General features: G+C 36.6%; 1 protein-coding gene across 11 annotated transcripts in view; it reads left to right on the plus strand.

Moving 5' to 3' along the window:
* fam49a (family with sequence similarity 49 member A) overlaps positions 1 to 9,721 on the plus strand; it is a 28,055-nt gene extending 18,334 nt beyond the window's left edge. For 4 of the 11 annotated variants that reach the window (XM_065268279.2, XM_065268284.2, XM_073816325.1 and 1 more), the window contains exons 3-12: positions 4,879 to 4,958; positions 6,459 to 6,580; positions 6,710 to 6,815; positions 7,538 to 7,674; positions 7,773 to 7,850; positions 7,924 to 8,040; positions 8,146 to 8,225; positions 8,482 to 8,608; positions 8,707 to 8,777; positions 8,860 to 9,721. In XM_065268279.2, the coding sequence (XP_065124351.1) occupies positions 4,886 to 4,958; positions 6,459 to 6,580; positions 6,710 to 6,815; positions 7,538 to 7,674; positions 7,773 to 7,850; positions 7,924 to 8,040; positions 8,146 to 8,225; positions 8,482 to 8,608; positions 8,707 to 8,777; positions 8,860 to 8,923 (975 nt within the window). In that variant the 5' untranslated portion in view covers positions 4,879 to 4,885 and the 3' untranslated portion in view covers positions 8,924 to 9,721. Of the gene's footprint in view, positions 1 to 4,389; positions 4,471 to 4,878; positions 4,959 to 6,458; positions 6,581 to 6,709; positions 6,816 to 7,537; positions 7,675 to 7,772; positions 7,851 to 7,923; positions 8,041 to 8,145; positions 8,226 to 8,481; positions 8,609 to 8,706; positions 8,778 to 8,859 lie in introns of all 11 variants that reach the window. The other 7 variants (XM_065268285.2, XM_065268288.2, XM_073816326.1 and 4 more) reach the window with 2 other exon arrangements.
* The last annotated feature ends 10,929 nt before the right edge of the window (positions 9,722 to 20,650 follow it).

The following is a 20,650-nucleotide window of genomic DNA, read 5'->3' on the forward strand; positions in this document are numbered from 1 at the left end:
GCTACTCACCGAGTGGTTCGTGGTGTTTGTTGATGATTAAAAACAAGTTGTGTAGCGAAATACAGTTTCTGTCGTGTTTTATTTGGCATTTTGTAAAATTCCATTGACTTCTCTTGGAAGACTCATTGCTCGCTGATATATCACTCCGCCGCCGGGAAACAGAAAAGGGTCTGTTTACATGTGGTTGTAGTTTTTTCGCTCGGTTTCTCTCAGAAGAAATGTTTCCCGTATTTGATTGCTCAGTGACCAGCTTTAGGTTTGAAGTTGAGCTCGATTGTGACTGTCTATACGCTAGACACCGAGCGTACTTGTATTGCAAAGTGGTTGTCGCCATCAAGTGGTCGGGAGTGTGCTAACGCTTCAAACTCAAATATAGAGCGGAAGTATATACGCGTTTGTAAGGTATCTGAAAAAATAGTTCCACTATAGCAAATAACACAGATTGAAATCATACATTGAGCCAATATATTTGTTTTTAATCGTCAACGAACACCACAAACCACTCGGTGAGTAGCACAGTTTTGAAAATGAACGTTAAGTGTTGTTTTAATGACATGTTAGTGCATGGTCATTGACTTCCATTCTGAAGCAGTCAAGAGACGCTTCTAAACGAGTCAAAAAGTCAAGACACGACCCATTGTCAAAATGTCTGTGTCCATCACTGTAGTTCATCCAAAACAAACCAGAAATGAGACTCAAAGTGTTAAATACCAGAATTATCCTTTAAGGATTGCAGCATTGAAGGAGATGTGTGTAACATTGACTTCTAGAGGTTGAATGTGGTAGCTAACTTAAAAATATTGGAGACTATTGGATATTCCTGTCCCTTCTCTGGTTGCCAGACACATACAGGAAGGCAGCTGACGATCGAAAGCATAAGTGTATCTGCTCATTGTTACATTTGCAATGTTTTTAGATGTCTGCAAATTACAACCCACTCGTGTTTTACTTGATCTTGATCTTATTTCAGAGGTTGCATCAACCGAAGGTCGCATTTATGGGATATTGTGGTCTCATTTAAGCAATTGTGATAACTGGCAACCGAGCTGTCGAAATAAATAAACTATTGAGTACATTGGCAGTAGTGGTCGACCGATATGGTTTTTTTATGGCCAATACTGATATTAAAAAAGCTGTACAGCCGATAAGAGGCCGATATAACACAAATGTTATTACAGTAAATAAGAGACAAACCGAAAATTGGTCAAAATAAATAAACATTAGTTATGCATAACATTTATACATATACCTTTTGAAGTACTTAAAACATATTTATGAGACATAATTAATGTAGATCTGACATCTCATGGTACTGTTTGAATAAGTGTAATAAACTAGTGTGGTGTTAACATCATGTTAAAAAGTAAATAATGATATAAATGGTCATTTTACTGTCTCTCTGACTTTGGATTTAAATTGAGTGACATTGTCTTTTTTATTACAAACATCATATTTAAGTAATAGAGAAATTTACTGGCCAATTGAAAAGATTAATCGGTCGCTGCCGAAAAAAATCCAAATATCGGCCGATATATTGGCCTCTGCAATATATTGTCCTATCACTAATTGGCAGTGGGCAGGATCACACAATCCAAAAAACACGTTTCACAAAGAGAATAACTGACTACAGCATTGTTTTTCAGAGAAACAGATATGTGAACTTTTTTTAGTACAGTAAAAAACCTACATACACTTCCTTTAATAGTTTAGTGCTTTTACCAATGGCCACACTTTGTGTTAACATGCACACTGCACTATATTTAATACGTTATTGAATTCAATTTTATTTATATAGCGCTTTTTACAATTGGTAATTGTTTCAAAGCAGCTTTACATTAATAGAAGCAGGGGAAAACACAGAAAAATCGACAGACAACAACATAAGTAGCAAAATACAGCGGCTATGAATAAACTTTACAAGCGAGCGTATTAATAATGTAACGTATAGTAGTGGGTGCTTAGTTAAGCCAATGTCGGCTAACTCCCCAGTTATAGCGTATATTAGATCATACTGCTCATACAGTTAGGGCTAGCATTTGATTTGATAAAAAGTCAGGTTCTGTTTCCCTTAGATTCATAAAAGTATAGTTTCAATATTAACTGTGACCAAATTTTATGGTAATCAATATATGTCTATACATAATTGCTCTAGAATGGTTAAAAAGGTTTCTGTTTGTTTGTTTTTTGCTCTAATGCATTTCAAATGTTTAGTGCAAAAACATGTTTAGAAAAGTTTAGACCTAGTTAATGTACACAATTATATTTCTTGTTTATTTATGACATTCTGTAATTTTAAATAATCTTACTGCACAATTATCTCAAAATTCTAATATTCAATATATTGCCCAGAAAAAGTTATAAAAGTGACCCCAATGCCCATGTACAGCTGTCGGCATGAAAAACATATCACCCTGCATCAGTTTCCCTTTATTAAAATGTGTTTGTTTGTTTCTAGTTTAAATCGAAAGTTGTTTTGTATGACACTCCCTCACAAACTTTCCTGGTTACTCCAGTTTAAAACTCATCCTCATACTTCACATTTTTTCCATACTAGCTCCCAAAAGCACGTGCAGGGCACTAGAGCACTCTTGAAAGGTCTATTAATTTGACAAGCACGGTGTTGAAGGTTCATTGAACTGCACAGACTGTTAAAATCCCTCCCAACATTACACCATAAGGTCACTTCATTACTCATGCAGGTCAAGGCCCGTATGCACGTGCATATGTTTTCAGATGCATATGTAATGGCTTATATTATAGGCAGTATGTGGGCAGACAGTGCTGTTTGAGCGCAGGCGTGCCAGTTAAACACGTTGTACTGTGATGATTCACTTTGTATAATGAATAAAGTTCATAGAGATGTACGCAATCACACAGACGGAGCTTAGAAATGGGCCAAATGCTCTGTGCCCGCTTTGTTTCACATCCACCAAGTGACAATTTTCTCATGCTTTTGCATGAGTTTTTTTCCGATGGTTTGACAGGAAGCTTGTTTGAATCTGCACTCTTGTGTGGCGGTTAACCACATACTGAAGAAACTGTATTGTCTACACATCCTCTTGCGTAGAAGTGCATCTGGAGAATCAAACTGACTTGGATTAAAAAAAATTGAACAATGGATACAATTTTAATGCATTTCTATGTGTATGCACACTAGACAAATGTAAAAGCCAAGTATTTTGGCTGAGATGACCTGTTATAGAGCCGTTAAAGGGATAGTTTACCCAAAAATATAAATATTACTCACTTTCATGTTGTTACAAACCTGTATAAATTATTTCTTTGTTCTGATAAACACGAAGGAAGATATTTTTAGGAATGTTTGTAAACAATTCGATCAAAGACCCCATTGACTTCCATATATACTGTAATTTTTTTCTACTATGGAAGTCAATGGGGTCTTTGATTGGTTTGGTTACACACATTCCTCAAAATATCTTTCTTTGCGCTCATCAGAACAAAGAAATAATTTATACAGGTTTGTCACAACATGAGAGTGAGTAAATGATGACCGAATTTTCATTTTTGGGTGAACTATCCCTTTAAGAAATGAGAGCGACTGCTGCCTGTGTCTTATTATGTAGTGTGCACTTGCGCCCTCTGCTGAAGAAATAATGTAATACATCAATGGCCATGTTTGAAACAATGCCTCTGTTTTCTTACCCAGGAGTTCAGTCTAAATGTGTATGTAGTTATCTTACTTATATAAGGATAATATGCAAATTGGCATGATTTGCACATTAAAGGATTTTTGGTATAAACAATAAAAAATGAGTTATAATTTAGATCTGGAGCTAGTTTCTCCACCCTTTATCTATAATGATAAGCAGATGTAAAGCCTATCTAGTAATTTAGCTTACTTCTCCTCATATAATTTAGAGGTCATTGTAAATTTGGAGTTACCACCCACAGCCAGAGGACAAAATAGTTTCTAAAACACGTAATGCATGCTGTCATTGCAAATGACACCATAGCAGCTGTTTTACAAGGCATTCCAGTATGATGATATTCAGACGGGATGTTTTTCAGTAAATACTAAAATATTACCTATATATAAGATTCTATGGCATGATAACTTTGCAAAAATACCACCTTTCAAATTTTACTGACATTATCAACAATAGGAGGGCAGCAATCTGTCATATCTTATCTGTGAATAAGATCTTTTGTATACAAAAGAGCCTTGATGTCAAATGTAGTAAAAGCCAGGCTGTGTTTACTCTAAATAGACAGCAGAGAGCATCTTCTGTCAACTTACTGTACTGAAGCAAGCCACGCAGTGTTGAGAGATTAGGGCTTGTTGGTCATACATCTAGCATACTACCTTAAAATGGTGTAAGCTAAATATTTCACGTAAACATGTTCTTTTTATCATTATATCTCGATTAGGTTTCGCTGGAATGGGTAATCTTCTAAAAGTCCTTACAAGGGAAATAGAGAACTATCCACATTTTTTCCTGGACTTTGAAAGTAAGTTTTGGAGGTGGAGTCTGGGTTTGGCGAGACTCTGTAACTAAATGTTTTTTTTCCAGCAGTGCCAGGAGGAGCTGAACTGACCATTTAAATCCTCCTATATGACAGTTTTTCCTTTTGATTCCCTTGGTGACTGAATGGTATGAAATGATAAAAAATGTTTGGTTCACATTTTGTAAATTCACATTTCCAAAATTTGTCTTTTGAACCAATGCAACGTGCTGACAAATTTCTCAAAAAAAGTTATTTGTGAAAATTCATTTAATCTATTAGATTTCATATTTTCACCATGTGAAGCTGATAAGGGAATGCTGTGTTTATGGGCATGTGATTCTAAATTATTGTCTTTGACATTCAACCTTTTCTCTCTCTTTTTCCACCCCTTTTCTCGCTTTTCTGTTTCAGAAACCAAATGGGGAATCTGTTAAAAGTGCTCACTTGCACAGAGCTTGATCAGGGGCCAAACTTTTTCCTTGACTTTGAAAGTGAGCAGAGCTTTTGCCTGGGCTGGTGTCTTGTCACTTTTTCCAGCTACTAACATTTTGCAAGTACCATTGACAGAATTGTCCTTGCAAATCTACCTGTCCTGCAACAGCAAATCAGAGCTGGGTAATGCTTTTGCATGTGCAAATTGTTTGTGCAAATGAGTTTGATTGAGTGCGAGCGAAAATGTAGGATATCCTCTCTTTTTATTTTAACGTGCAATCTTGTAAATGTTCTTTGAAATGAAACAAAATACTCTGATTTGTTGTTTGCAGACTTATATGTGCATGAGTTAACAATCTCTATTTCACTTACCCAAATGCTAGTGTGACAATTTGTATTGCATTTAAAAAGCTTGATTTTAGTGAAATGATCTTTGTACTCTTTGCAGCTGTGCTTTTTCTTGCTCTGTGATTTTATTTTAAATTTTTATAATTGGTCTGCTATTGGTTTCTGTGCTATCTCCCTGTCTCATTCTGAGGTCTTCTACCTGTCAAACCTTTACCTCTGTATAACCTTGAGTAATCCTTAACTCGAGTCCAATTATATTACACTCCATAGGCTTTAATGGGAAGTTACCCAAAATGTACAACATTTTCCAAGTACTTCATTTTCTTAAGAGCCCTAATTTGGATCGTGATGCTTTTTGTTTGAATACATTTAGAAGCCATCAGATATTGATACTCTTCAAATCACTTTTGATACATGTAAAATTGGGAAAGCTTTGAAGAAAGTAAAAATTGTGATTGGTTTTATATGTGCTGAATGTGTCATGTACATTTGTGTGTGTCTGTGTGTGTGGTGCCCCCCAAAATATGTGGACACTTAATGTGTACCTAATGTATGGATGTCATTACATTAGATAACAACTTATCATTTCATGTAGCATTTATTTTAAAGGCTGAAAACAAAAGCACACTTTTAGTTAGGGATGCACCGATACCGATACTGGTATCGGGTATCGGCCTCGATACCACATTTTCTAAAGTACTCGTTAAAAGTCCCCCGATACCTGGAATCGATACCACGGTCTGAGAAATGTCTATGTTTGAGCGGCGTGTAAGGGGTTAATGCCTCTTGTGTTGTCCAAAGAGGCAGAGTTTACAACAAACTAGAAAACTATTCCTTTGTTTTTTTGTTAAATTATATGACTAAAGCTGTTACCTGTAAATTTAAATCATGTTTTTTTATTAAGTACTCGGTATCGGCAAGTACTGAAATGCAAGTACTCGTACTCGTATTCAAAAAAAGTGGTATCGGTGCATCCCTACTTTTAGTGAAATGTATATCAACCTGTAAATAAACTAACTTCGTACATATAACGCTACAATTGAAGTATTTAAAAGAAATGGCAAAAAATAACAAAAGTGTTTTGCTGACAAAAGTCTAGCATCAGTTGTTCACAAAAGCCATTTGGTTTGATAATGTTCTCATCTAATGTAACAAATTTGTTGAATTAGCTTGTGTGTGTGCTGTGTGCTCATCAAGTGTATTTTTATTAGACGCACAGCCGACAGACACTGAGAGAGACGTGTGGAACCAGGTGAACGCTGTCCTTCAGGAGTCGGAGAGCATCCTATCCGGCTTGCAGGCCTATAAGGGGGCGGGCCAGGAAATACGAGATGTAGGTCTGACATGCCCACAAACGTTAAAAGAAATTGTATAATGCCTTTTGCTTTGAGTGTTAGGTGTATTTGTTGGTTTTATTTTTCTTGCCATTTATATTTCATCTGACTTTCTTGTGTTTTTTTAGGCAATACAAAATCCCAATGACATGCTTCTTCAGGAGAGGGCCTGGAACTCTGTGTGTCCCCTTGTCATTCGCCTAAAGAAATTTTATGCCTTTTCATTAAAACTAGGTACTTGTTTCTCATCTGAAATAAAAAAAAATTGTGATTTGTTTTACGAATTATCATCCTACTTAGAGAACATTTTATAAAAATATAATCCTCATATCTTTAAAGGAAAACACCACTGTTTTACAATGTTTTTACCTCAACTTAGATGAATTAATACATACCTATCTTTTTTAAATGCGTGCACTTTTAATCTTTGTACAGCGCTTCTTGAATGTGTAAGCATTTAGCCTAGCCCCATTCATTCATATTGCTCCAAACAAAAGTTTTATTTTGTGCCACCATACTTACTCGTGTAACTACTCATGTAACAGTCTTTAAATAGGGAAAACATGGAAGTGTTTGGTGGCTTCTAAATTCATCCCTGCTATAGGAATGAATGGGGCTAGGCTAAATGCTAACACATTCACAAGGCGCTGTACAAAGATTAAAAGTGCACGCATTGAAAAAAGATAGGTATGTATTAATTCGTCTAAGTTGAGGTAAAAACATTTGAAAAACGTTGGTGTTTGATAGAGTAAGGCCATATCAAAGAGTGAAATCAATGATTGATATCAAACTTGTATGCTCCCAATCTCATAATTAGATTATGAGACTTTCGCCTGGATTTCACATGTTTCAACATATATGTTCACATATATAAGTACATCCACATATATTCTCTCCTTAAAATAAATTGGAAAATGTGCTGTGTGTCTGATCTGATTTCTCCTCTCTTTATGCAGAGGAGGCGCTGCAGAGCCTGTTGGAGTCTCTAACGTGTCCACCATTCACTCCCACTCAGCATCTGGAGAGGGAACAGGCCCTTGCTAAACAGTTTGCCGAAATCTTACATTTCACCCTCCGCTTTGATGAGCTTAAGGTGCCAAGCTAAATCAGTGTTATTATTTAAATACATTTTGTCGCTCTTTAAGAACAAAATGCATTGCTCATGATTGTTAAATAGTTATGTTTGTTTAGATGAGAATTCCAGCCATCCAGAATGATTTCAGCTATTACAGAAGAACGATCAGTCGAAACCGACTAAACAACATGAATGTAAGTCTAGGCACCTGACACCCGAGTATAGAGTTGTTTCATAATTCACATATTGTATTTTTTCCCCAACCAGCTTGATATTGAAAATGAAGTAAATAATGAAATGGCCAACAGAATGTCTCTGTTCTATGCTGAGGCCACACCCATGTTGAAGACCCTGAGCACAGCAACTACAAACTTTGTGACCGAGGTATTGCTCTTTTGCTTTTCTCTCCCTTTCTTTTAGCCGGTATAAATACTGTCGATCAGACTGATATTTATTCATTGGTGCTAAAGTGAGTCTTTTTCTCTACAGAATAAGACGTTACCTCTTGAGAACACCACAGATTGTCTGAGTACCATGGCAAGTGTGTGCAAAGTCATGCTGGAGACACCGTGAGTGCCCAATCTATTGCCCCCAAAAAGTGAAATATCCCAGAGCTGTTAAACTAAATATAAGCACTCCTGTCATGGCATTAGCCAGTCAAATCAGTATTGTAGTTATAGGGATTTAAGCGGACTGTTTGTATAATATACAAATGAGTTCGGAGAGCCAGCTTTTATTCTCAGAAGCTCTTGTATTATTGGAGACGTACATATTTGTTTAACATAAAATTGTGCCAGTAATCTTAGTATTTTTCAATGCTAACAGAGAATACACAAGCCGGTTCAACAGTGAAGACACGCTCCTCTTTTGTATGAGGGTGATGGTGGGGGTTATTATCCTTTACGACCATGTGCATCCAAACGGTGCCTTCAACAAATCTTCGAAAATTGATGTAAGGGTACATCTTTCCTCAAGCAGTCAAATGACTTTCCTTTTTGTTTGATTAAAAATGACATTTTCTATAATATGTGATGTACGCCTGTTCTCCAGATGAAGGGATGCATTAAAGTCTTAAAAGATCAGCCAGCGGATAATGTCGAAGGGCTTCTCAATGCCCTCAAGTAAGTATCCAAACCTGCATTGAAAGAACAATACTAAGATTAGTTTAAAAATTATAATTTGATTATTATCTATTTTCCCCAGGTTCACCACAAAACACCTGAATGATGAATCCACTCCTAAAAATATCAGAACGATGCTCCAGTAATGGTTTTTTAATTGAAGCGGGTCAATATTCAGACCTCAAAAGATGTATATGTTTACATTTATTTAAGTATTCAATGTTAATACTTGGGTGTATTTACTTAATCATTCCCTCCAAGTTACTGCAATGTAAAGAAAGCAGACCTTTATTCTAAACAAATTGCCTATACTGTTGACAAAAGCACAGATTAATAAAACCAAGCAGCCTTATAAAAAAATCACAGAAATATAATAATTTGCCACTTTCATCAGACATTGTGTTATCCAAAGGGCCTAATGCATTTATCAGGAGACACGCACTGTACAAATAAAAAGTTGATTTAACTTAAAAAAAAGTATCTAACCTAGTTGCCTTAAAATTTGGAGTTAATTCAACTTGAAAATATTATTATACTCAAAAAAGCTAATATTTTAAGTTGAATTGAACAAATTTTAAGGTAACCAGATAACTTACTTTTTTAAAGTTAAAACAACTTTTTATTTTTAACAGTGATGTGCTATTATCTTAAGTGTAGTCAACAGCCAATGTGTAAAGTTTGTTTGGATGGTTGTGTCTTTTTGTATTTTGTAATGAGGTAATGAAGAGAGACAGTTTAGTTAAACACCATAATGTGATGTAATCGTTTTTTTATTTTCTGTTTTTGTTCCTTTAAAATCTGTGGTGAGATATTAGCTTTTATTTTTGTTATTATGTGACGCGTGCTCTCTATGTCTGCGCTTCTTTGTTCCTAACACATTCGTTACTTAACAATACAGCTTTAAATTTGAAATAAAAGTGACATTTTCATTAATTTTATGTGAACCTGACTCACAGAAAATTCACTAACTCACTGCCGACTGCGCATTTCTGTGCTTTAATTAATGTACCTTACAATGCAAATCAATTTACAAATCATCTTCAAGCAGCTTCATGCAAAATAAAGTCTGTAATTTTACAAATTTTAATAGAAAGGATGAAAAAAATGATTGATTAAGTACTTACAGGTAGATCTGTGATTTAAAATTCTGCTCAAGCGTGGGCTTTCCAAAAACCCTTTAGGGTATCTTGTCATATGGTAAAAGTGCACGCTGCCGTCATTAAGGTCATTTACTGTAGGTTATGTAGTCAGTTTTAAATAAGCATGCAAATCATTCTGATTATCCTTTCCAACACCTGATGGCAGTATTTTACTACGGTAAAGTCAAACCGTCCTCAACCTCCGCCAGTGTTGTATAATCCCAACTCAAACACTGTTTGTCAACTATCATGATTCTTCTGATGACATTTATGAATGGACCTATTACTCTTAATGCTGGTTTATCTCTGGGATAAGCAGTCACTTGTTTTTTTTAAACGGCACAGAGCCACGAGTTCGTGAACTGAAAGGGAAGAAAAGACGCCCATCTCTAATACGATTAGAAAAATGGTCCGCCAACCTATTCAAGTCTTTCGATCTGGTCTGAAACCTGCTTCGATCTTCAGGGACATTTGAAGGAATTAGTTTTTTTAGTCTCAGATGTTGTGCAGGCTGGTGGAGGGGCGTTAACAATCCAGTTTTATGCGAGCTCTGTGTAATGTGTGTTTAAAGAGTAATTACTGCATCAAACCCTCGCATGTAAAATCTTCCTCCATTTATAAACCCCAAGATAGGCGTATCATTACAGGGAAATGAGCCCTGACGAATGGCAGACCTCTAAATAAAGACAAGCAACCTTATATATCGCCCATGCCACAGGCTTAAAGCATTTCAGCGTTATTGATGGCAATACAATCTCCTATTGTGTCCCGATCAATCAGCAGGGCAGAATGTAATTATTGGCATTGTGTAGTATAGCACAGGCCTGGTGACTGCATTGTCTCTTTGAAATTGCCGTGTGGTTAAACTGCACATGGTTTCCTCCTATATGCAGATTTTAAATCCTATACACTCTCAGAATAAAGGTGCTAATATGTACCACTTTGTAACATATATATATATATATATATATCATACAGGTTCAGAAAAGGTACTAAAGCCATCACTGTGGTGGTACCTTTTACCCAAGGAGTGCATGTTGGTACCCCAAAGGTACATATTTGTATCAAATGTATAATATATATATATATATATATATATATATATATATATATATATATTATACATTTGATACAAATATGTACCTTTGGGGTACCAACATGCACTCCTTGGGTAAAAGGTACCACCACAGTGATGGCTTTAGTACCTTTTCTGAACCTGTATGATATTTACATTTAGGTTATTTAAAATATGTGATTAACATGACCCATTCCTTGTTGTGCTATATATGATATGATGAAGTATTTCAGTGTTGCAGGAACACAGGCTGTGCGGTTTTAGCTGAGATTGGCAGGCATCCATGCACCGTGCTGTTATTGTTTATGGCCCAGCATTCTTGATGGAGTGGCCACTGACTTCATATTGTTATGCAATCAGAAATGTCTCAGTATGGAGGAGGAAAATCCAATAAGGTGCCAAATACTGATGGCGGCGCTGCACAGCCTTCGAACAGAAACCTGGTGTGGCCATCGAGATAAACCCGTGACACTTAGCGTGCAAGCAACATTTCAGCACTCTAAAAGTATGTTATGTTTATTCTTCATTGTAGTACTAAAGCTCAGCACATCCCAATCTTGGCACGTGTCCTAAATTCCCCAGTGTGTTTTTAATGCACTTGATGTGAATAATTCCTAACCAAAAGAACATTAAATGTCAAATTCTTAATGTCAAGACATTAAAACATTACGTATTCAAATATTCCTAGTCCCTCTTGGCTATTTTGAATGTCGTCCAATTGAGCGATTAGGACATGCTGTCTAATTCATACTGGTTTGCCTGTTATGATGAATATTAATTTGGAGCTTATACATTAAATGGCGTTCTTCATAATTCTTGCAATGTCTTATTTAGTGTTTAGATGCACAAGTATTTCATGTCTATCTTGTACTCATTCATTCAGGTTGTTGTTTATCAGATTTTTGCTAATAACTCCTCATGCTTTTAGTGTTATATTCATGCCATCATGCCTTAAAAAAAGTAGAAACCGGCTATTCACTTTAGCGCTTCTCCCTGTGTGCATTTCAAGGAAAATCGAATGCAGTCTTTAGCCTGCAGGGAGTTAACTGATCCGAAAGCAGCTGGGCGTGACGGTGCAAAAATTGAAAAAGAAAGGATATTTGAGTGTTTCGAATACAATACTTGAAAATTCAGAGCACATGCTATACGACTGGGAATATGGATTATGTGAACAACTTGAATAGCTGATCAAATGTTTTCTCCATGGTTGGGAAAGCGCATTGATGAGAGCTTTGGTCTTCGGGCATAATCCTGCAAACAATTTTAATCCATTTGTTATGGCCACCATTGCAAAATATACTCTCATAATCCAGTCAATGCAAAGTAACTTCTGTTGTTTTGCAATTGTGTCTTTAAAACTCACTGTTTTTGCTTATATCATGTTAATCTTGAGTACCTATAGAGTAGTATTACATCCTTCATATTAGAGTCAGACCGATATATCGGCAGGCCGATATTATCGGCCGATATTAGGCATTTTCCAAACTATCGGTATCAGCATTCATAATAGCCGATAAACGGATATAAAAAAAAACCGGACAAAACAGCCTTCAACTATGTCTTGAGTGTTGCCGTTGTATAGTTTGTCCACCAGAGGGCACTCTACAACCTCCCTGTTGGCAACACTCATGTATAACGTGTCACACATCCTGCAACCTGTTGATCCAGCCAGAGTTGGGCAGAGAGAACAACGGTTAAGTGAGTTCCTGGTGAGTTGGTCACGAGACAATAAAAAAACAAGTTTCTTTTTAAAATGCATTATCATATTATTTTAGTTAAAGGTGCAGTGTGTAAATTTTGCTAATTGCAACCCATGGCTCAGTCCACTGCTCTTCCCTCGCTTTTGAAACGCATAGAGAAGCTACAGTAGCTACCACTGGAAAAACTTGTCATCGATGGAGACAATTTAGTAAAAAAAAGTTTGTCCTTTAAGGGCTTCTGTAGAAACATGGCGGCACAAAATGGCGAATTCCACATGAGGGGACCCTCTGTGTATGTAGATAAAAACGTCTCATTCTAGGGTAATAAAAGCATAATGGTTCATTATTAAAATGTCTTTATACACCCCTTATAATATAGTTTTGTATATTATTTAGCATTCCTGTCAAGAGATCCTTTTAAAAATTACACACTGCACCTTTAAAACTCATAAATAACTACAAATAACCAATGTTACGGAAATCTGTTAATGTTTTGTTGCGCGTTTCTGAAATAATAATAAAAAAATCGGCCGATATATCGGAATATCGGATTTTAAAACCAACAAACATTTGTATCGGCATCGGACTTCAAAATCCTTTATCGGTCTGGCTCTACTTCATATATCCAAAGAGTATTTAGTTTTATCATATTTATTAATTACAGACCCGCTGTATGCATATAAATTATTTTTGAATAAGCCCGACCTCCTGGAGGCGTACCACAGGATGAGCGAGTCACGAGCAAGCAACACACACAAAACATCATCCCACTTTCTCTTAATAATAACTTGCGATTCACTACATGCTCGTGTCGTTTACATTATATGAACCTACACGCTGATTTCCAACAAAACAGACATTTGATGCAGTTTTACTTACCGCCTGCAACTCAAGACCCGGTTAGGACCCCATTTCATTTTCAATCCGATGTTAAACAAACACTGGTGTCGGCCGGTGACTTCTTTTTTCGAGGGCGCACGATGCGAAGTTCGTCACATGTATGTAGCCCATCATGTGTGTGGTTCACAATTTCAAAATATGTGTTCTGCTCATCGAGAGATCCTGTGTGCATCACGTGTCTTGTCAAAATAAGTCCCTTCTGCAGAAGCGTCTAAAGGGTTTATGATAAAAGAGACGCTCGCGTTTGCCAGATACTCGCATAATCTCATAATCAGAGTTTACTGTTAAGGGAGTGTCTTGCGTGTATTTTGTGTGTCTCTTTTATCATAAATGGTTTTGATGCGTGTGCAGCAGGCACTTATTTTGACAAAACACGTGATGCACATGGTTCACATGACGCAACAAACACACATTTTCGCCACTCAGAAGAGCCGCCACTGACAAACACGCATGCAAAACTCCACTGCTAACCCGGATAAACAAACTATCTATTGTTTCCATAAAGCGGTGTTACTTGGGAAGCTAAACAAGCTTAAATTTCCCTCACAAACAACAACACACTTTTTTGGTGACGTTGTTTGCGTGTCAGCTCTTTGTTGGTGTGTGCATTCGCTACATATCCGGTTAAGGTGCCCATATAAGGACTTCCACTGTACTTCCTGCACTGAAATTACTTATAATGCAACGCAAGTTTGTTATGTATGAATCTTTCATGTTTGAAAAAACTTTCCAAAACTTGTACGAACCCTGGCGAAGTGCATTCAGCACAGAAATACTGTGTCGACTGCTTTTTGAAACATAGCCTATGTTTAGCATGAGGAGTCCAACTTACCCCCTGTTTACATTTACAGCATTAGGAAGTAAAAGCTAAAATGACTTTGAGTTAAATTTGTAATGTGTAAAACATTTTTTAAAGCATACCTACAGTGCCGCAGTGATGGCAAGATGAGAACTGAATGCATTCCTTGCTGAACTGAATGCAATTGAATGTATCCTGCTATTCATGGGCTTGTTCTGTTTTATTCCTCCGGCAGCGGTTTGTGTATTTTTGACGTGTTTGTAGAAAGGCTATAAAGCTAAAGCTCTTTGTGCTGTGAATGCTCTCATCTCAAAGACCTTGGCATAGTTCAGTTCACAGGTTCACTCTAACTTCGGAAAACTCGCTCGCAAACTCTCCTCGTCCTGAATAATAGATCGCATTTTCTGAAATATACATGAAAGCGTTGATTGTGTGCTCTATCTGAAGTGTGGCGTATTACGCAAGACGCAGCTTGATGAATGATACATACCCAATTCCGTCTTGAATTATGTTGCATAACTGCCGAGATGCGTGCGTACGGAGACCTTGGGGCCTTCTTTGCTTTTGATTATAACAAACAGCTTTCTCCTGTGCTTTTCGTAGCGCAGCTGCCAACCGTCACGTAATGCCGGATAATTGCTGTTCTTGCTCCCCGCGTGGTTGGCAAACTAAGACCTATAGCTGATTTGTCTTTGTTGTCTCAAGAAGTAACAGCTATGTAATCACTCAATTAGATGGTGGATGGTGTTTGTGTGAAAATACTATACAGTGGAAAGAACCACCGTGCATCTGTTTGTGTTATACGGAGCAGAATTTAAGTGCATGAAAAGTGTTTACTTGTAGGTGTGTAGAAATTCTATTAGAATATTTTATTGACACCAGATGATGTTTGCTTTCTGGACGCTATGGTCATCTGGATGCTTTGTGTTACTAATTAATGTTTAATAAGATATTTAGTGCGTGTGTGGAAAATGCATTAGGCTTTAAGGATGATACACACTTAAAGGGGGGTGTAGATATTTCATGCATTCTGACTTATTAACACTGTTTAAGAGTTGGATCCCTCCTGCTAAACAAGTGTCAAAAAAGCAGTTGAACGTGTAACAGTATTTCTGTAGGCTACCAAATTCACTACTTCAGCAATTTCATTGCAGGAAGTACAGTGGAAGTCCTTATATGGGCACTTTAAACGGATATAGATGCACACACCAACCATAAGCTGATACGAAATCAGCGTCACCAAAGAAGTGTGGTGGTGGTGTTTGTGAGGGAAATTTAAGCTTTGTCAGCTTCCCAATGAACCCGGCCTTATGAAAACAATGGATATAGTTTGTTAAAGGAAAACACCACCAATATTTTACTATGTCCGTACCTCAATATAGACAAATTAATGCATACCTATATTTTTTAGTGCGTGCACTTTTAATCTTTGTACAGCGCCTCGTGAATGTGTAAGCATTTAGCCTAGCCCCATTCATTCCTTAGGATCCAAACAGGGATGAATTTAAAAGCCACCAAACACTTCCATGTTTTCCCTATTTAAACTGTTACATTGAGTAGTTACACGAGTAAGTATGTTGGCACAAAATAAAACTTTTGTTTGGAGCCATAGGAATGAATGGGGCTAGGCTAAATGATAACACATTCAAGAAGCGCTGTACAAAGATTAAACTGCCCGCGTTGAAAAAGGATAGGTATGTATTAATTTGTCCAAGTTGAGGTAAAAACATAGTGAAATATTGAAAAACGGGGGTGTTTTCCTTTAATCTGGGGTAGCAGTGGAGTTTTGCGTGTGTGTTTGTTTAACATTGGATTTCGTTGAAATGGGGCAGTCCCAACTGGGTCATGAGTCGCAAGCGGTAGGTAAAACTGCACTGCAAAAAATTATTTTCAAGAAAATATTTTCTTAATATGTTTGTCTTGTTTTCAGTAAAAATATCTAAGAATTCTTAAATTAAGATGCTTTTTCTTGATGAGCAAAATGACCCAAGAAAATAAGTCTAGTTTTTTGACCAAAAATATCAAATTTAAGTGATTTTGTGCATAAAACAAGCCAAAAAAAACTTCCAATGGGGTAAGCAAATTTTTTCTTGGATTTTTCATGAATTTAGTGTTTAAGAAAAATTTTCAAGATTTTTTTGCTTACCCGATTTGCAGATTTTTTTGCTTGTTTTATGCACAAAATCACTTAAATTTGATATTTTTGGTCTAAAACTAGACTTATTTTCTTGGGTCGTTTTGCTCATTAAGAAAAAGCATCTTAATTTAAGAATTTTTAGATATTTTTACTGAAAACAAGACAAAAATACTAAGAATTTTTTTCTTGAAAATATTTTTTTGCAGTGTGCATCAAATGTCTTTTTTTGTTCGCAATCGGCGCTTAAGTGCATAAGATGTAATGATCATAAGTTATCCAGAGATATTGGGATGTTTTGTGCATGTTGCTTGCTCATGACTCTCCCCTGGAGGAGCTCTGATTTATTCGGAAAGAATCTGTAAACCTGATCTGTCTTTTACAAATCTGATAAAACTAAAAACTGAAGGATACTACTCTCTAGGTACAAGATTAACATGAGATAAGCAAAAGCAGTGTGTGTTATGTGAGCTTCAATTCTTCTAACATGTGACCCTGTCTGTGTAATCCTATAGGAGTATTAAAGTTTGATTTCAACCATTGATTTCACATTAACTTTGACATGGTCTTAATCAGTCAATATTAAATATATCAATGTTATATTGTCACAGAATGTTCTTTACATTCCATGGAATGATTTTATGTAGTAAACATAAAACGACTTAAATAAATAAATGACTTTTCACAGGCAGGGTGACATTTAATCAAACCTTTAACATTTGGAGAGGGAAAATGTCTGTAATTGCTTCCTTTAACACCAGCTTGCCCATGCAAGCAAGGAAAACATTTAAGACCAGCGGTGCTCCTTTTGCCGAGATATTGGACATGCATATGCATATTAATCATTAATGAGTAATCAAGCTATTTGCATTCAGTTCCTGTGAATTAAAGAGACGGATTATAACTGTAGTCACCTGCAAAAACGTGTAAGAGCATTTTATTACATACAGTCAGTCATCTGCAAACCAACTAGCTATTTGATTCAATGTCAGTTATCATCTGCAATAGTCAGTAACCTCACAGAGACGAATCAGATTCCCCTTTTTTTTGGTCCCTTCTTGTCTGTGTCCTGAGGGGAATGACACAAAACTTTTCAAATGCATGGGAATTTGCCATGTTGAATTGATTCCTTTGCAAGCACAATAGCTCTATTATGCCTATTATAGCATAACAGGGCACTATAAATTATTAGCTGTTATCCACATTAAAGCCGTACGATCAGACCAAATGGTTAAGCTCTAAACTACGGTCTCTGCTGGGACTGCAAGTCCCCGCAGTGCAGCTCTGGTCAGGGTCTGCGGCTGACTGCAATGGGAAGGGCTGGTCCTCCCAGTCCTATCCCAGAGTTCTCTTTGATTGGTATGCAGCACCAGATGTTCTTGTTCTGCAGTGTGGCTTTCTGAACGCTGGTGTCAGGGAGATGTACTGCAATAGGGCGGGGGGTGAAATAGTCTGTGTGCTTGTGGAGGGTAAGGGGAATACCATGAAATACACACACACACACACACGCAGCTTCGTGCTAGGAATCCCTGTCTGGAATGATCAAAGTCACCTGTCTGTGTTACAGTAAAATACTATTTTGCTCGCAAAGAAAAATTGATTGGAAGATGGTGGTGTCTCCCACAATATAAAAACCTTGCAACTGCTGCTCTATAGATTGGGCCCATTGACTTACCATAGTATTTTTTTCCTACTATAAAAAGTCAATGGACCCCATCTTTAAAGTGGACTACTCCTTTAATTATACAAAAATTATATTTTTTTTTTACCATATATTCTTATTAATCTGTATTTGCATAACGGTCAAATATGTAACCCAGTCAGTGAAAACCCATCTAAAGTCATTTTTTGTTATTTACTGTTTTCACACAAAATAAGCCTGCATAAGGGACATTTTGTACAAATTATATCTATATTATTGTTAAATCAATTCTATATTATTGACTCAATTCAATGTAAATTAAGTAAAAATAAAATTTGATTCTCCAATCTCATTTTTAGATTGAGATTTTAGCCTGGATTTCACAGGCAGGGTCACATGTGCAGTTATGTTGAAACTGGGTTGTTTTGCATATTATACGCTCTAAAATACTTGATTTTAACCTATGATTTAGTAAAATATGGACAAACCCAATCAATGGTTTATATAAACCTTTTATCAGTCTCATGGAGATGCGTATAAATGGCACAAAGTGTAAAAAATTCATGCAATACATACGCCAAATTCCAATTTTGCATGCATATGATATGGCAGTCCTTCCTGTTCACTTCATACGGTAAAATTTTTTTTACCATTGTCGCTTGGGTTTGGGTTTAGCACAACTTTTTGTTACATAAAACAGTCCTTCCAGAGTGTTTTTGGGATTGTTGGAGGCAAAAATCATTGATCTTGCGGCACGTTTCTTAAAAAATGCGATGGAATATGCGGGATATTTATGCAATTTTATGTAATGAAATTGCGGGAACTTGCAAAAATTGCGGGAACTTGCAAAAACTGCAGGAATTTGCAAAAACTGTTTGCAGCTTTTGCAGCTTTTCAATGATGTTCACGTCACATAATCACGTCACTTCATAATGTTTCCATGGCAACAGGGGACATGGCTGCGCTTGTGTGAGGTAAATGCAACACTTTTAACTTTATGCTAAGATATATGTGATTTTTGCTTTGAAAATAGTTATTATGAAATCATGCAAGCCCTGCATGCGCACGGAAATCTGCAATTTATGCTGCGAAAGTGCGGCGTATTTTAAAAAATGTGTCCCCCGCATAAATATGTGGACTTTGGCTGATTATGCGTTAAATCATGCAATTGCATAATCACGTTTTTCTGGAGGGACTGATAAAATGACATCCTAACCAAAACACCAAGCAACCGTGGCTTGAAAATTGACAAAAACATGGAGAAATCATTAAATAACATCCTAAAGCAAAACCCAAATCTAACCCCAAACCCAAGAAAAAATGGTTTAAAAAACAGAAAAAGTTGAGAAACCAATACATAAAACGACACAAAAAGATGCGCCGTATTAAGTGAACCGCAAGGACTGGCATATCATATGCACGCAAAATTGAAATGTGGCGTATGTATTGCACGAGTTTTCACACTTCGTGCTATTTAGGCTATACTCATCTACATGAGACTGGATAGCCTGTCCATATTTGACTCAATCATAACCTATGCCAACCCAATGCTATCTCATGGCAATTTGAACGTATTTTATGAGGTAAATTGTATTAATTGGTACGACTACATTTATACATGATTTGCCTTGACCCCTGTGATGTTGGGTAATAGGGACAGGGTTTCGTTTTTTTTTTAATGAAAATCGTAGGTTTTTGCACGAATTCACATGAATGAACCAACTTATAAAATATACGAATACTTGTGAGATAAGGCTGGCTAATCAGCATTGGTTCATTTAAACCAAAACAGTTGGGTTTGTCCATATTTTACCCAATCATGTGTTTGACCAACCCCACATTTATTTTAGATTCTGCATTGCTTGGCAATACACCAACATTAATTTTTCAGGTTAGTTTGCAACTATTTTCATAAAGAAATGTCTGAAAAGTAAGTTACTTATTAGCTTTACAAAACTGCTGCATAAATCATAAACCCCCAATGTTAGTATTCACCACAATGGCACTCTTCATCAAATGATTTTGCTTAATTATTATTAAAAGCAATATAAACCGTGTTACACAAAAGCCATTGTCTCAGCTTTTCAACAAATTAGCACTAATTAGCAATGTTATTTTGGGAGTGCTATCATTAGTCTAAATATATTCCCTCACGTCTGCACAACACACAGTAAATGAAGTCTCCTGCATGTACGATAAGCGTTCAGGCTCCGGAATCGCATCACTGATTTCAATGGATTTTCTCTGAGCGCGAGTTGAACCCAATTAATCTCGAGGCAATAAATTCTCACCGCAGCAATTTCCCCAGCAAACCTACCGGGCTTCCCCCCCTCATGCATTTTTGTTGCGTCTATTCATTTCTGTTATGCATTTTGTTCCCATTCTTTTTCCACACTGCCCATTTACTCCCTTCTGTTGATAGATCGCCCTCCATCCTTTCATATCGTCCCATGTTCACTTGCAGCCTCCTGCTATCTTTTCTCC

The sequence above is a fragment of the Paramisgurnus dabryanus genome, chromosome 12, assembly GCF_030506205.2.
Source record: "Paramisgurnus dabryanus chromosome 12, PD_genome_1.1, whole genome shotgun sequence".
NCBI classification, from domain to species: domain Eukaryota; kingdom Metazoa; phylum Chordata; class Actinopteri; order Cypriniformes; family Cobitidae; genus Paramisgurnus; species Paramisgurnus dabryanus.